The following is a 15,867-nucleotide window of genomic DNA, read 5'->3' as shown; positions in this document are numbered from 1 at the left end:
AGTAACAACAAATAGTCAATGGTTGCAATGATAACAGTAAACATAGATATGACTCTTTAATGGATCATCTCTATATATGATAAAACATAATGCTGATTAAGGGTCTTCCTCAAAATGACCCAAATCCACATCTTCCTGTATGACTGAAAACTCTATATGACTCTCTATATGACATTCATACCAATATAGGTGGCTCCAGCTGCCCAATAAGCCCTGAGGAAAGGTCAAGTCAAGACAAAGCCCTTCAAAGATTTGGGACTATCCTAGGAACTTAGAATTATTTACAGTTTAAAATTTTAGTTCAGTCTCTGAACAAGCTGGAGTCGTGTTCCAAAATAATCTTCAATGGTCAAGCAGAGAAGCTCAGCTCAAGCTGAGTAGCCAGCTGCACTCAAATATACTTTCAGGATTTATTTAAAAGAAAACTTTGCTGCCAAATCACTCCGTAAGGCAAAATAAAAAAAAACTTTTAGCTGAAAGAATCATAGCTTGAAGATTAACATTTCCACTGGAACACACTGCCTGTGTCTGTAATCCCTGTTTTTCCAACAGCTTCCCTATGAGACCAATTACTTCAACAGAAAATCACATATTTTTCTGTTTTTGTTTTTTAAGCAGCTGACTTCCTTTCTTTTTGCTAGAAATTACTTTCTGGGTCATTCCTGCTCTCGGATTTAAAGGCTGAGTTGAACCTTAATGGAAAGAGAATCATCTTAATGCTGGGTCTGCATTCAGTTAAAAGTTTACACCTCATTGCACTGACAGTTTGACTGACGGGCATCAATTGGTGTTAACTCATGTGAAAAAAATGAGAAAGTGACAGAGTTTATGAGCCCTTTATCATGTAGATAACAGAGAGAGAGAGACAGGAATGGCTGCCTCTGGTCAGCAGCAACAGAACGATCGATTGTCAAACTGCTCTTTCCCACACACAGCCACACAATGCACACACACACACAACGGCCAAGAAAGCACAACAGCTGCACTCCAGACAAAATAGTGGCGACATGTAGCCATCTTTCTAATCCCTCTAAGCAGAGAAAGAATGGTGGCTATTGTGTCGGTACGTGTAGGCATTCCTCTTAGTTTTAATGTCTGATTTCAACACGGCATGAAAACTGTCATTTGTGCACATCTCTGCCTGACTGAAATTTCATCTACCGACGTGGCAAATATGAGACACATCCCATCCTGACCACCCAGCTCACTCCGTCTCATCCAAACTACAAAAACACTCGCCCCACCACCTACCCTCTTACTGCCCTCACCGTTCCTGCCACTCATAATCACACTCTTATAAAGCTCGAGCCAGCAGGAAATCACAGAAATATCTAAGCAGGGAGAGGACAGGAAGAAAGACAGACTAACAGTTAGGCCTGTCACGATAGCAAATTTTGCTGAGCGATTAATTGTCTCAAAAATTATTGCGATAAACGATAATATTGTTTGAAGACCTTTTTACACTGATTTAATGGAAATGACATAATAATCCATGCAATTTCTTGCCAAAGATAGATACACCTAATTTTCAAAAGAACACTAAACACTGGAACTGATAAACAAAATAAACAAAACAACCAAAAACAAAAATAAAATGGTCTCCATTAACAAAAAACGCACTTGAAAAAAAAAACTAAACAACATAAAGTAAAAGTGGAAATAAATACTGCATTCAATCAAAAGAGTGCAGATTATGAAGTCTGTATACTATATTGCCCTTCAGTAATAATTAGATTTAAATAGAGAAGATGGGCACATGGACTACCTGATGCAATAGTTCACACTACATGATTCTTTGCTCCTATTTTTCCCCTTACAACAATCTTAAAACGTTGATCTTTCTAAGATTGTGTGGTGTGTTACGGTAGATCGTCGTCAGGGGTTTTTCCCCACTGGGAGCTTTAACTCCACCTGTTCAATGTGACAGGTAGCCAATCAGAAAGCACAGATTCTCCTCCGTGTTTTCTGAAGGGAAATTACGAGGGGAATCCCAAACAGCTGACACAGCGCAACCCGAAGTCCAGCGGACATTGGAGATGATATGTGGAAACAACATTAATGTTTATTCAACATGCAAAGAATATAGAAATGACAAGGGGAGGAGTTGGAGCGAAATTGCTGCCGCAGTTGATAAACCTGGTAACTTTTCAGCTGTTCTTCGTTAACGTGACGTAAATAGGTTATAATGATTTTCATTCAGTCAGGACTGACACTAGCCACATGCATTGCAGGTAGATTGTAGTAAAGCATTGATTAATGCCTGGTTTTAAAATTAGTTAACTGAACTTGTAGCCATTATTTTGTGCCCATTGTTGGACACCACACGGCAGGAACGAACCCGATCGAACCGTTATAGCTAGGATTTCTGTCGGCTAATATGTGGTCTGTCAGGTTTTGAAAATGGGCCGACAATCGGCCGACAGCTCTAAGATCGTGTAGTGTGCGCTGGGCTTTACACTAAGGAAATGAGGAAGGGAGGAGTCCGTGGAGAGCACCGGAGTTGAGCCTTTTTTCATTCAGTGTCATTAACAGAAAGATAATAGTCTGAATACTACATTTAAGCCTGTCGCAATAAACAACAAATCAATTAATCGTATGATAAATGAAAATTATCGACTTCATTTTAATTTATCGGCTTTATCATTTCTTCCTGCCTGTTTCTCTTTCTATTGATGACATTGGATGAAAAAAGGCTGACCTCCGGTTGCCCTTTCCACTTATCCCTCCCTTTCTCATTTTCTTGAGAAAAATCCCTCCCTTTCTCATTTTTCTCATTTTCTTAAGGGAGGAGTGAACTATTGCATCATGTAGTCGGATGTGCCCATCTTCTCTATCTAAATCTAATGATTATTGAAGAGCAATATAGTATACAAACTTCATAATCTGTACTCGTTTGGTTGAATGTAGTTTTTAATTCCACTTTGGTTTTATGTTGTGTCTAGTTTTTATTCAAGTGCATTTTTTATTAACGGAGTCTGAGAGTCCATTTTATTTTTATTTTTGTTTTTGGTTGCTTTGTTTATTTTGTTTACCAGGTCCTGTGTTAAGTGTTCTTTTGAAAATAAAATGTATTTATTTTTGGCACAATGTGCTTACATTATTATGTCATTAGCATTACATCAATTTAAAATGGTCTTCAAACAATATTATCGTTTATCGCATAATTTCTGAGATTTCGCTCAGCAAAATTTGTTATCGTGACAGGCCTGACTACATCATTTATTTTATAAAAAAGACAATTATCTAGAAATGCACCAATTAATAAATGTATTTTTTCTCACTCCCAAACACATCAAAACTAGGAATTCCAACCAGTTTTTGTCAATAAGCAACAACCAAGAGCATGTTCTGTGATGCACCTTTTTCTAGATCAACAATCAGATAAATGTTTTTGACATATACTTATTTACAAAAAACTGGGATAGCACAATTTCTTCATTTTCTTACCGTCAGCATTACTTCAACTGACAAGATCCACTGAGTACTGAAACATCCATTTTAAAAAAAAGCACTCATTCAAACAATACACACATATTTTAACCGATTTTATAACCTTCCATCTTCATCAAAACTTGTTTTGTAAAAACTTCAATTAGTTTCACTCCTGGTAAAGATTAAAAAGTTTAAGTGCTTTTTATTGGTTGAGATGGTGGGGAAAGGTGGGCTGTGCAGCATAATCTACTACTACTATTTCACAAGGTCGGAGCATAAACAGAGAGCGATCTTTGACCAATGCTCTTTGCTGTCTTCTCTTAGCTCACCACACTGGACACTGAAATGGCATCATTGAATGAGTGTCTTTTGAACCGTCTCTCTGTTGATTTGCACCACATTCCAGTTGAACACCAAGTGAAGACCCATTTTCAGTTCACTTAGTAAAATCCTTCAGGTTATTACTCACAACGTCCTATTTTCAGAATTAATAAGATCAATGCCTGTCAAGGCATCGCGGGGTAAACGAGCCCAGAGAAATCATGTGTCCTCCATCATACGTAACACTGGGTATGAGGTGGCTTCTCCACAGATTTATTATGTTTTCATGCCACCACCACCTGGGGAGTTTGTTGCTGAAAAGCTCAATCTTCCCTTTCCAGGCATGCTTCCCTAATAATGGGTTGTGAGGCAGCATCTACTAGTAGCTGTGAAACTTTGTGATCCCAAGACGTCTTTGCTACAATTCTCTGAGATTTCTTACCTGCTTCCCCATCCTGCCCACTGTGTCTGGTGGCAAGAAAAACAGACGTTTTCTTCCACCCTAGTCACCACAGGCTAAAAGAAATTGACCTCTGTGTCATTTTTATACCCCCGAAAAACAGAAAGTCATGAATTTCTGATCAGATGGTCCTGAAGCCTCTGATCCACTTTAAAAAATTAAGTATAAATCAAAAATTTTTTACTTACATTTATTCGAAATGCGTACGTTATAAGAAAACATTTAACTACAAAATAAAAAATATATATTAAAAAAATAATGGTTGGATATTTTTTCCCCAGCGATTATGCTGCTGCAGAAAAACTTTAATTTCTTTTAACACATCCTTATCAGGGGTGACTAAAACTGTAACTAGCAGATTAAATGTTAATTTTGTTACTCCTTCACATTTTTTTTAAAACAGAAGGAGGAGAAGGACACAAAGTCAGCAATCTATGTCTGCCAGAGGCTTAAATATTAGTAGTCCTTAAGGTGCAACAACTAACAGAATAAGCAGCCATGAATCTTCTGAGGCTATTAAACCACCACCCAACAAATCACACGTCTGTTTGCTGAGGGGAAAATGGGAGGGCAGTCTCTTAAATTTCCTGTCATGCACAAAAGCAAAGCATTTGGGAATCACAGAAGCAAAGGAAAGGTAATTATTTACTTTGAGTTTAGTCATTGTGGGCCTCGGACCGCCGACGAAATGAAGGTTTGGGGTCACCTCCTGATCCTCTGTAGGCAGCAGGTCATCAAGGTTCTCCTGTTGCGGTGGCCCAAAGAGGCAGGGTGTTGGAACCTGGACTTTGGACAGAGTGAACCCACAATCCTCGGCTGCTCGAAGGACTCCGGGTACTTCCTGAACGCGACCGTACCAGCGCAGGAGATGGGGGAGATGATGCAGAGTGCTCGGTGTGTGGGCTTGGAGTGAGCACTATTAAAGAGGAAAACAGAGGGGAGATATTGATTTAGTGAATTGACTGGTGTGTCATGTCTATCGAAGCGAGAGGTGAAGTTCCACAAAAAACTCACTCATCACGTTTCTGTACAGACAAATACACTTGAGGGGCCGGCAGGAGAAGCATGAAAACAGAGTTGGCAGCTGGTGGGGGCGGGGGGGGGACAGGACGGAGACACAAACTGAGAGAGACATTATAACAGAAACTGCATTTGACTGCGTGTGACAGAAAGACGACACGCAGAACGGGGGACGAGTGAGAAGGAGCCACTGGGAGCCGTGGACAGAGTCGTTAAAAGGAGACATGCTACGCTGAGTGTGAAACTGGAAACCAGTGGAGCGCAGCTGACTGCTAAAAGCCTCGATGTGAGGACTTCAGCTCGTTCCCACAGTGGACAGATAGTTGGAGACAGCTGACATGTGAAACAAAGGTTTGGACTCGGGTTTCTGCTTGACAGCACAACGTCCAAGATTAATAATTTACCCGTCCTGTTTCAAAGTTGCATGTCAAAATATCTTAATAGTTGAACAAATAAATTAATTTAAACTCATTTCTGTATGTCAAAATTATTAATCAGAGGTTTAGCAGAAACCTAGACTGATTTTTTTTTAAAACCTACATCTGAAACATTACGCATCATAAATACTTAACATCAAGCAAACTGTAAATTTTCACTGTGAAACAAAGTGGTGGCATCTTCATACTGTGGGAAAGTGGGTTTTTTCCCCCCCATCAGAGACAAGAAAGCCAGTCATATCCCTGGGGTGGAGGTTCAACTTCGATTAGATTCACTGTTCTAAATATTCAGCCAGAGTTCAAAGAAAAGTTAAGATGAAAGTAAATTCCTGTGTTAGAATGGTGCAGAATGCAGAGGTATGACTTGGACACATTTATGCTAGTGACTGACTGAGGCTGAGCTGTTTTGCAAAGAATGGGAAAGATTTTGTCTCTAGATGAGCAAGGATGGATGAGACACACCCAAAAAACATGCAGCTGTGATAGGAGGTCAGTGTAATTCTAAGAAGTTTTTATTTTAGGAGGGCAGAAGGCAAATGCAAGCAACACTTTTAAAATTTTTATTTAGATCTTTTTTCCCCAAAAACACACACCCTTTTCCTTCCACTTCTCAGTTACGTGGCCCTGTGTTGCCATTTTATTTAAAAACCCAATAAAATACCTTGACGTTTGTGTTTGACAAAGTGTGGAAAGTTTCACGTTAGATTTTGCACTTCACAATCTAACATAATGAAAATCAGAGCTTATTAAATAACTTGAGATTTTAATCAAAGCATTCTCATTTCACCCAATCTCTGAAAAATATTTAATTGTCAAACTGTTACTGATTATTGCAATGTTGATAATGAGCAGTAATTGTTAATTGCTGATTATTTTTAAAAAATTCCAAATGTTTTTTTTTCCTTCATTTTTTTTTTATCATAATTTGACCAGCATGCTTTGTGATCTTAGTTACTAAATCTATCAGTCAAGTGTGTGCATCAAGTGCAGTGAAACCCTGACCGGCCAAAAATATAGGCATAAAAAATGTCCATGCATGGCACAGAAAATACAATATTCTATCTAATATTGCATCCAAGTTACCCTTCATGATTGCAATATTGCACACAATAATACTATGATTTGATGAATTGCGCAGCTCCACTACATAAACATTCCCTGAGTAAACCTGGTCAATATTCTGTGCATGCCACTCTGGTCTATGGTAAAAACAAATAAATAAACATTAGTTTCTGTTACTTTAAATGCAAATTGTAAAAAGAGATTATTCTGAGTAATGAATATTCAGCATTTATGAGCTTCAGCTCTTGAAGTTCTGATTGAGTTTGAAGTTTTCAGGCCAGCATAAGACCCTGCCATGATGATCTGTCAGAGAGAGAAACGTGCTCTCAGATGAAATGCATGTCAGCCTGCTGCATTTCAATAGAATCCCTCCCATATAGTGTTATCAGTTTCTGCCAGGTGGCCCAGGACCACCTGTGAGAGCCAAAATGTGCCAGGTCTGATGCAGTGAGTCTCCTTGATTTGACTTTCTGCCTGAATGCGTCTGAAAAGAGGCTGCTCACCATGACCGGAGTGTCGGAAACCAGACGTCGGACATTATTTCACAAGTCATCATCATAAAGATGTCAGAGACACGGTGAATATGTATGCAACTGGAGTTGTTTGGCACCGATGGAAAAATGTGCATGATGACACGAGTTTAGGATGCTAGCGATTAATGTCTTGTGGCACAATGTCGCAGACAATAGTGTGTGTGAGAATGGGCGAATGAGAAACAGATTGTAAAGCACTTAAACTCCTGAGTGTGGATTATTTACCCACATAACAGGTGTTGTACGAATACAAACTGCTATTAAACAAAGTGTGTCATTATATCAAAAGTACTCAGCTAATTGCAGTAAAAATGGCATGAAATTAACTTCTGGCATGTGTTCATTGAAATAAAAAGTGCAATTATCTAAGATAAACACCAAAAATAAGGCAATTATTAAGAACAAATCATTGCTCAAAGTGGTAATAAATCCTTCTTTATACCATCAAGCCAGAAGGCCTTACCAGATAGTGATGAATGCAGGGCAGCAGCACTACATCAGTCAGAGTGAAGTAAAGTCCCTCAGCAAACACATGCTCCAGTTCAGGTAGATCTGTCGTCTTCACTTTCCTGATCTCAGAGTTCTCTCTAGTGGTTCCTGCTGGAACTGAATCCACTGCCAGTTTGGCCAGAGCTGCCCTGAGCTCGAGTCCTTCAAGTTCGGGTTTTCCTTCGCCTTCAGACGTGCCGTTCTTTTGCCTTTGTCTCTGCTCTTGAAGTTTCTGTCTCCGGATTTTGTCATCGTTGTGTACTTTGACGGGCTCGGCAAGTCGTCGCTCGAGGGTAACAATAGCAGGAGGCAGCAGCTGGGCCTGTTCTGTGGGTTTCTGGAGGTGATCCTCGACTGCAGAGGGGATGCCCAGTTCACACAGTCTGGTCCATTTGCTCACCTGATAGCGAGGAACGAGGAGATCAGATGATAAGATAATACAGAACTCTCCTTAAAATAAAAAATAAAAAAACCCTGAGAATTAGTAAGAGCTGTTTACGCTTAAGATTTGTTTTAAAATATGCACTTCTCACAAGAACTTAGACATTTTGCCTTCAGGTGAAATTTAAGAAAGATCTAAAACGTTCACGCTAATGTGATTCATCATTAAAGTAGGGCCTTTAAGTAGAAGCATCTTAAACGGAGCAAAAGCCAGCAGCAGTGCTGGTTATGCTAGAACAAAAAATAAAAACATCTCTATAACTTGTCACGTGCCCTTGAGCATCAATTACAGCTTGACAACGCCTCGCACTGTTCACAAGTCAACTTATTGTATGCTGAGGAAAGGCATCCCACTCTTCTTGAAGGGCGCCCCTCAGGTCATTGAGATTCTGAGGTACCAAACTGTGATTCAACTGATCCAAGCGGTTATCTATGAAATTCAGGTCTGGAGAAAGTTCAGGTTACTTCATTCAAGGTACTTCAGTCAGCGATTCCCCAATGATGTGACCTCAATGTTGTTGTCCATCAAGATGGAATTAGGCCTGTTTTGTTCATGTGGCGCTAAAATAACTGGATAGATGATGTTTTTCAGGTAGTATGGGTCCTGTACAATTCACAATAGTGTAGGACAGTTCTCTATTGACTAAATACATCTGCCCACACTATAACACCACCAGCACTAAGAGATGATGGTGTGTGATGGCTCAAGAACAGCATTCAGAAACAGCCAGTCAGCAGTTTCTGCAGGATCCTGTTAATCAACCATTCATTTGGTTCAGGTGTGCTGGACAGGGGAAGTTCAAATAGTCTATGACACAAGAACTGCTCTCAATGTTTCACTTGCACAATCCTTTTAGTTCCATTTTTAATAAAACCACAGTCACTGACATAGATGTGATTCGTGTCAAGCACTTTATCCGGGTGAAATTGTGATACATTTCCAACTAACCTCTGCACAAGCTTTCAGACACGTTTTCTTAAACCCCAGCAGCTCCTGCACATCCTTCCTGGAGGGGTCAGCCTCGATGGTTCTGATGATGATGTGCCTGAGGACCACCGCCAGCCCAGCCCGGCAGAGCCGCCCGCTCTCATCCACGGCAGCCGGGAGACGGCAACCCCTCACCAGCCGCGGGAGACCCTCCGGGGAGAGAAAGTCGCACACACTCAGAGACTCTGGGAGGTGAAACCTCTGGGATTCGGGAAAGCTTTTGTTGTTGCTGTCTCTGCGAACCAGGAAGACTTTGAAAGACTTGGACTCGCAGTAAGACAGGAGGAATAGGACGATGGAGGTGTGCAGGGGCAGACGCGGCTCCTCCTTATGGGAACAGACTTCTAAATAGAGGCAGGGATGCAGTTGCTCTGCTTCAGAGTGTTTCATTTTAAATGGAGTCAATGCTGTGAAGTAGAACGAAAGATATTTGTTTTGCTTACAAATCACAACCTATTTACATATCTACGCGCCAAAATGCCAACTTCAACACGATACATCAAAAAATACTTACAAACACTAGTTACACATGGTTCCTGAACGTTCACAACAGAGCTTCTTCTTCCTCTGCATAAAGCCAACATAACACCACAGTGCCCTCTGCTGTGAATAGTGGCAACAACAATAAACTCTCTTTACCTACGCTTCCCATAGGAAATCTATGGAGTATTTTCTAGCAGAAGATTCTTTTTCAAAAGAAGGTTCATTTTTCCTGAAAATTTGAATTTCGGATTTTCATCATCTAACTTCTAGTCATAAGTGAACGACCTAAATATAAAACAGGTATGTGTGCACTATCACTTTTACTTTCTGAATTGAGTCACAGGCAAAATGCAACTTTTTGATTACTCTCTTTATTGAGATGCACTGACACAGTTTAAGTAATAACAAAGTAAGAACATTTCTGCAGCGGCGGTTTCTGATATGCGCCAGCTTAAAAAAATATACCACTTTTTTTTCATATCGTTCCGTTTATGTCTATTCCGGACTTCTTAGGCGGTTGCACCAAAACGGCTTCTATAGGACGTGTTGCTCAATCTTCCGTTGATCGGAAACCGAAAATATTCTGATATCGATAAAGAGAACCACAACAGTCTCAGGTAAGGCTGTTTAAAAGATAACTTTACTGAGCTCACAACGGCTTTTATAAATGTCGTTTTTATTGTGAAGGTAACTTTAGCTCCGCACTGCTACCATAGCTCCTTTCAATGTTACACAGCCATCAAAATTGATGGAAACAAAGATCTGTCTGGGTTTCGGCAGTTAAAATCCTTAGCATAAAACATGAGGCATTGGTACTGCTATATTACAGTAATATAACGTGGTGGTTAATGTGTGTCTGAGGAAGTGCGCACAACCTGTTTCCTCTCATTTGTTCTTCAATCTTTTTATAAATAGGAAGTTTTTCTAATAGAAATGGCAAAATATGCTCAGTTACCTGCAGAAAACTCGTTGCCAAGTACTCCTGACGAGAAAAGGCTCTCTTTCACGAATATTATATATTAATAATATTATGTATCAAGTGAAAAATGGTAAAGAAATGTCAGTTTAAGTTCCTTTGAGAGACGTGATAACTGCAAAGTATTCTTCATGCCATTTTAAGGTGGTATTTCCTCCAAGTTGAAAGTCTTACAAACTAATAGTTTTTCTTTCAGGATTGCCATGTATTCAGCTCTATCCATCTTCCCATCAGCTCTGAACAGTTTCACTGACCCTGCTGAACAAAGCACCTCCACAGCATGATTCTGCCACCACTTTGTTTTATTGCAGGGAGGATGTGATCAGGATGTTGTATGGTCCATACAGTCTCAATTTTAGTCTCCTCTTGCTTGTTGCAGTCACTTTCTTTACTTCCTCCTACCAGAGAGGCCATATTTGAGGACACAATAATGGAGTGCCCAAGCCCAGTCCTTGAGAACTACTATCCAGTGTATCCCTGCTCCAATACATGTGAATCAAATGAATGCTCATTACCAGACCTCTGCAGTGCTGGATGAGATGCTGAGGGAATTCAGACATTTGATTCAGGTATGTTGGAGAAAGGTTGCATGACGGTTGCTCTCAAGGACTGAACTTGGGCGCCTCCCGGAATAATTGAGAATGATAATTGGAATAATTGGTTGCACTGCATTTTATTTAGGTGTGTCTGAGCTAAAAAGAGTGAATAGAAATGCTTGCCACACGTTAAATTTTTATTTGTTAATGTTTTGATTTCTTGCCATGTGACATTATTTTAAATAAAATAAAGTCCATGTATTTCATGTAGATGATCTTAAGTAGACTAATAACTGAATTCCCATGAAAACTGTTGTCTGAAATGCTTTTCAGGCCTCTAATGTGGGATGATTTCCACATTACCTGAGTTTCAATAATATATACTAGCGTTCATTAAAAGATGTGTGCTTTAGAAATTAGCTAATCATTAAACACTTTTTGCATCCCGAGATAGAAAATGCTGTCGTGCCTATTAACCATAATTTATCTGCAGCCTCATTATTCTAATCGCCATATCTGTGCTCTGGTAGAAGATGTTCAGGTGCTTGACAGTGGGAACCGCCCTGCTGCACAGCGCTGTAAACGTTTTCAAACTGAAAGCTGACAATGTTTCCTGCTTTGCAGCCATGTCTGGACCTGTCAGCTTGGAGTTGGATCCACTCTTTCTAAAGGGACTGAGTTATCTGCACTCAAAGAGCAAAGATTCAGCCGAGAAACTCAAAGCTCTGCTCGACGAGTCCCTAGCAAGAGGAAGTGACTCGTCCTACCGGTCCTTGCAGAAAGTAAGAAATATGTCTAGAAAGTCTATATTTACATTCTTATGTTCTCTTTGGGTTTCATAAGAATGCATTGTGTTCACAGCTAAGCTCAAGTGTTTTCTGTGTTTAATCCCCAGGAGGTGGAGGTGTCAAAGGTGTCTGTGTCCAAGCTGAGCTTGAGTAAACAAGATTCCAAGTCATCAGGTTCGTCTTCTAACAGCAGCAGTGGAAGCAGCAAATCCAGCTCTGAGAAGAGCAAGAAAGATGTGGAGAAAAGGCCATCAGAAAAGGTACAGAGGGGAATTTTTTCACAACGATCTAAGGTTCAAAGCTTCAAAACCTTTCACTTGACCAGCATTCAGAAGCTCCTTACTACAGCAATGCCATCAGGGTTGTGATGTAAGCGGATTCTCCAGTGGTGCTATGAATGCTGGGAGGTTTGGTATAGTTAGTCCTTCTTTCTCAGAGTTTGTCCGAAACTTGGGGAACTGTGTGGTGCAAACAGTTTTCATATGGTTCGCTCAGACTATAGATGTGGAATAAAGAACTGAATAAACAGAAAGAAAAAGAATAAGTTCCTTTTGGAATATCAATCTATTACCATCACAAAATAATTTTTAAGAATAAATGTCAAATAACTGAACAATAACTTTACTTTAGTATCTGTTTATGCATTTAATAAGGAGGATACTTATGCCACATGTAGCACTTTAAGCCACAGTTTTGCCTTCAGCAACTGAAAAGCAGTTTGATGTTTGCCAACAAGCTACGTCAGAGTATTGAGTAAAGCTTGGTGTCATCTACGCTTTGGTTGTAGATATAGTCTTACACTTGTTCTTAATAAAAAAGAAAAGTAAAACAGAGCTTACAATTAATTGTTGGGGGATCCCTATTTAAATCTTTGAAACACCGGACTGGAAAAGCACCTTCAGTCTGAAAGGGAGCTTCTAAGCCTTCCTGAAGCCCAATTTAAGATGTTAATGTCAACGTAGTGTTGCTTCTATTATTATTATTATTATTTTTATTATTATTATTATTATTAATTGTAGATTCAAGTTGTCCTGGCAAAAAGTATAAAGTTATGATATAAGGAAAATATATTTTTTTTCACCAACTTATTTATTAAGGAGAGAACAAAGACAACCTTCCATGTTATCTAAAGAGTCTGGATGTGTCCAGTTCTGAATGAGAGTTGGTGACTTTGGGATTACCTTTACTTTTTAGCAGTTTAATCGTCATCCATAAATAAATGTTTCCTTTTTGAAGTGCTATGTTATAATGACATTTTGAAGTTTTGTTGAATAGTGCTTGTTTAAGTTGCTTGACAACCACAAAAGTCAGATTTGATTGTGAAATTAAAATCTTTGTGTTATTTTCTGTAAAGCAGGTCAGGGTTGACCTCAGTGAAGTGGATCCCCCGAAAAAGCCTCGCCTGGAGAAACAGGAGAATCGTTCCTCTCCCATCACTGTTCAGACGAGCAAAGACCTGCTGCCAAACATAAGTGACTATGATGAGACTAATGCTGACGACTTTGCCATGGAGATGGGTCTGGCTTGTGTGGTTTGCAGGTACATTTTAATCCTCTTGTTTTTTATGGCGGATATAATAATTCTTGATTTGATGTCAGGATATGTTGAGGACAGATGTCAGGATATTACTGCCTCGTCATCACATTTTAACTTGTTGTGTTTTTAATGTCAATCAGACAAATGACTGTAACCATGGGAAATCAGTTAGTGGAGTGCCAGGAGTGTCATAATCTCTATCACCAAGAGTGTCATAGACCTCAAGTGACGGATAAAGAAGTTAACGACCCCCGGCTCGTGTGGTACTGCGCTCGCTGCACCAGGCAAATGAAACGCATGGTAAAGAAAATAAACTGCTCCAGTGTTTCACTCCATTGTTATGTTATCAGCATCTGCTGCACCGGTGCCAAATTAACATATTTATTGTTGTTTAGGCCCAGAAACCTCCACAGAAACCTTCCCCTGCGTCCGCATCATCCGCACCTGTTGTAAAAGACACTGTGGTGAAGAAGACTGACCTCAAACTAAAAACCGATACGACCAACACCTTCCAAGCTTTCAAAAGAACAGAAGTGAAGGTATGTGGGGTCTTAGAAGCTTGTGTCAGACCCTTCCTGTGTTGATTTTGCTTTATCATTTAGATCATTATCCTGATAAATGATGATTACTGTTTTCTCATAAGATAAGATAAGACAAATCTTTATTGTCATTGTCACAAGGACAACAAAATTCAAAGGGTGCCATCAGTCGGTGCACATGCCCAAAACAAAAAATAACTGTCTCACAATTCACACACAACGCAAGAATCAACAAACAACTGGCAAAAAAAAGAAAAATAAGAACAGCCATAACAGATCATAAATACATCATTTTTGATGATTAATGGTTGTTTTTGATAGTGGTTGTAGTAATGGTTGGACTACATCCTTTACATCATTCATTTAGTAATTATTTCCAAAACAGCAATGCATTATGGGAGGGGATGCAAATAAAATCCTATCAGATATTGCTCCCTAACAGTTAGACTCTTTGTTTTCTATCATTTCCTGCAGCCTCCGGCCACATCAGCCAACCCCACCAGTACCAACTCCTCCTCCCCAGGCAGTGGTCTCACTGGCTGGGCTGCGTTTGGTGCCAAAACAAACCCGTCTGCTCCTGCCACTTCCAAACTTTCCTCCTCCGGCCCGAGCGGGAGCAGCAAGACTTTGACAGCTCCCTCCGGTCAGAAACCAGTGGGTTTGTCAGGACTAGCAGGAGCCAAATCAGGACTTGGTGCAAAGGTTACTGGGAGCAGCAATGGAAATGGCTCCAGCCAGGCAACTCTGAAACCTCCCCCACCTCTAAATCTAGGTAAGCAGACACTTAGCCGCTCATCTAGCGGTGAGAGTCAAGGGAAAGGCTCTTCTTCATCTGGAGCAGGTTCACCAAGCAGCTCACAGGCGGCGGCTGGGGGGAACGGAGGGAATAATGGAGGTAATGGAAACAATGGGAACGGCTCAAAGGGCACACCGACTTCTCAGGAGTCCCAGCTTCATGCCATGAAACGCCTGCAGATCTTGAAGAAAAAAACAGCTCAAAAGAAACTGAAGAAATAAGTCAAGGTTGAGAGACATGAATCTTGAGAACAGAGGATGATGTGAGGAAGTAGAACGTAAACATGTAGATTAGAGCATCGTGTTTGCACAAGGAGTCACCATCATCCAGTCACATACTTGAACTTCACTGTGTGTTAATGCTGCTGGATTCTGTGTGCCTCTTCTGTCCTAACAAAAGCGACCAGTGAGCAAAGTGTCACTTTTTAACAACCCGGTAAATAAATAATCTCTTCACACAAACTGGCTATATCTGTCACTTTGTAAAGGGTTCCTACACATTCTAGAAAACATTTTGATTTTAGTATTTTTAAGTCTTGATAATTAGAGACAAAGAAAATATAAGATGGGGAAACTTTTCATTTCCCCATCTTCTGTCCTTGCCTCCTTTGAATTTTTCTATTTGTTTTGTTCTCTCTGCTTGCTTTTTTTGATCATGTCCTTCCTTCTTTACTCCTTTATATCCCACCTTCATTTTGTCCTTTCTTTGTTTTCATCCCTCTCTTTCTTGATCATGTCCCTTCTTCCTCTGACCTTCTGAAGTACTCCTTGTTCATTTGTTGATCTTTCCTTCATTGATTCATCTGTCCACGCCCCTCTTCCATTCTCATTTTCTCTCTGTCCTTCCTTGTGGCCTTCATTTGTACACCTTTCTTTCCTTCATTATCGAATCCTTTCCTTGTATTCTTTCTCCCCATTGACCTTCCTTGCCTCAGTCATTGTTCCATTTCCTTCCTTCTTCATTCATTCCTCCATCAACCATCAATCCATCCATCTCATACACTGGCTCATAGATATAAAACGTGTGGAAG

The 15,867-nt window shown here is 40.1% G+C and overlaps 2 protein-coding genes across 5 annotated transcripts in view; one reads left to right on the top strand and one right to left on the bottom strand.

Moving 5' to 3' along the window:
• gstcd (glutathione S-transferase, C-terminal domain containing) overlaps positions 1-9,791 on the bottom strand; it is a 50,140-nt gene extending 40,349 nt beyond the window's left edge. Inside the window, exons 1-4 of the mRNA XM_028018273.1 lie at positions 9,698-9,791; positions 9,145-9,590; positions 7,729-8,154; positions 4,863-5,129 (exon numbers count right to left, since the gene is read on the bottom strand). Coding sequence (XP_027874074.1) covers positions 4,863-5,129; positions 7,729-8,154; positions 9,145-9,590; positions 9,698-9,767 — 1,209 coding nt within the window. The 5' untranslated portion in view covers positions 9,768-9,791. The remainder of the gene's footprint in view (positions 1-4,862; positions 5,130-7,728; positions 8,155-9,144; positions 9,591-9,697) is intronic.
• A 58-nt stretch (positions 9,792-9,849) lies between these two features.
• ints12 (integrator complex subunit 12) lies at positions 9,850-15,298 on the top strand. 4 transcript variants are annotated; one of them, XM_028018275.1, is made up of 8 exons: positions 10,175-10,283; positions 11,048-11,211; positions 11,803-11,960; positions 12,074-12,226; positions 13,321-13,505; positions 13,643-13,802; positions 13,898-14,041; positions 14,516-15,298. In XM_028018275.1, the coding sequence occupies exons 3-8, from the start codon at positions 11,805-11,807 to the stop codon at positions 15,056-15,058; spliced, it is 1,341 nt and encodes a 446-aa protein (XP_027874076.1). In that variant the 5' UTR covers positions 10,175-10,283; positions 11,048-11,211; positions 11,803-11,804; the 3' UTR covers positions 15,059-15,298. The 4 variants fall into 4 exon arrangements, with proteins under 4 accessions (XP_027874077.1, XP_027874078.1, XP_027874075.1 ...); XM_028018276.1 differs by lacking the exons at positions 10,175-10,283; positions 11,048-11,211 and adding an exon at positions 9,850-9,966; XM_028018277.1 differs by lacking the exon at positions 11,048-11,211 and having other exon boundaries at positions 10,142-10,283; positions 13,324-13,505.
• Positions 15,299-15,867: the final 569 nt, after the last annotated feature.

The sequence above is a fragment of the Xiphophorus couchianus genome, chromosome 5 (genome assembly GCF_001444195.1).
Source record: "Xiphophorus couchianus chromosome 5, X_couchianus-1.0, whole genome shotgun sequence".
NCBI lineage: Eukaryota > Metazoa > Chordata > Actinopteri > Cyprinodontiformes > Poeciliidae > Xiphophorus > Xiphophorus couchianus.
This window is presented reverse-complemented; position numbering and strand designations above follow the sequence as displayed.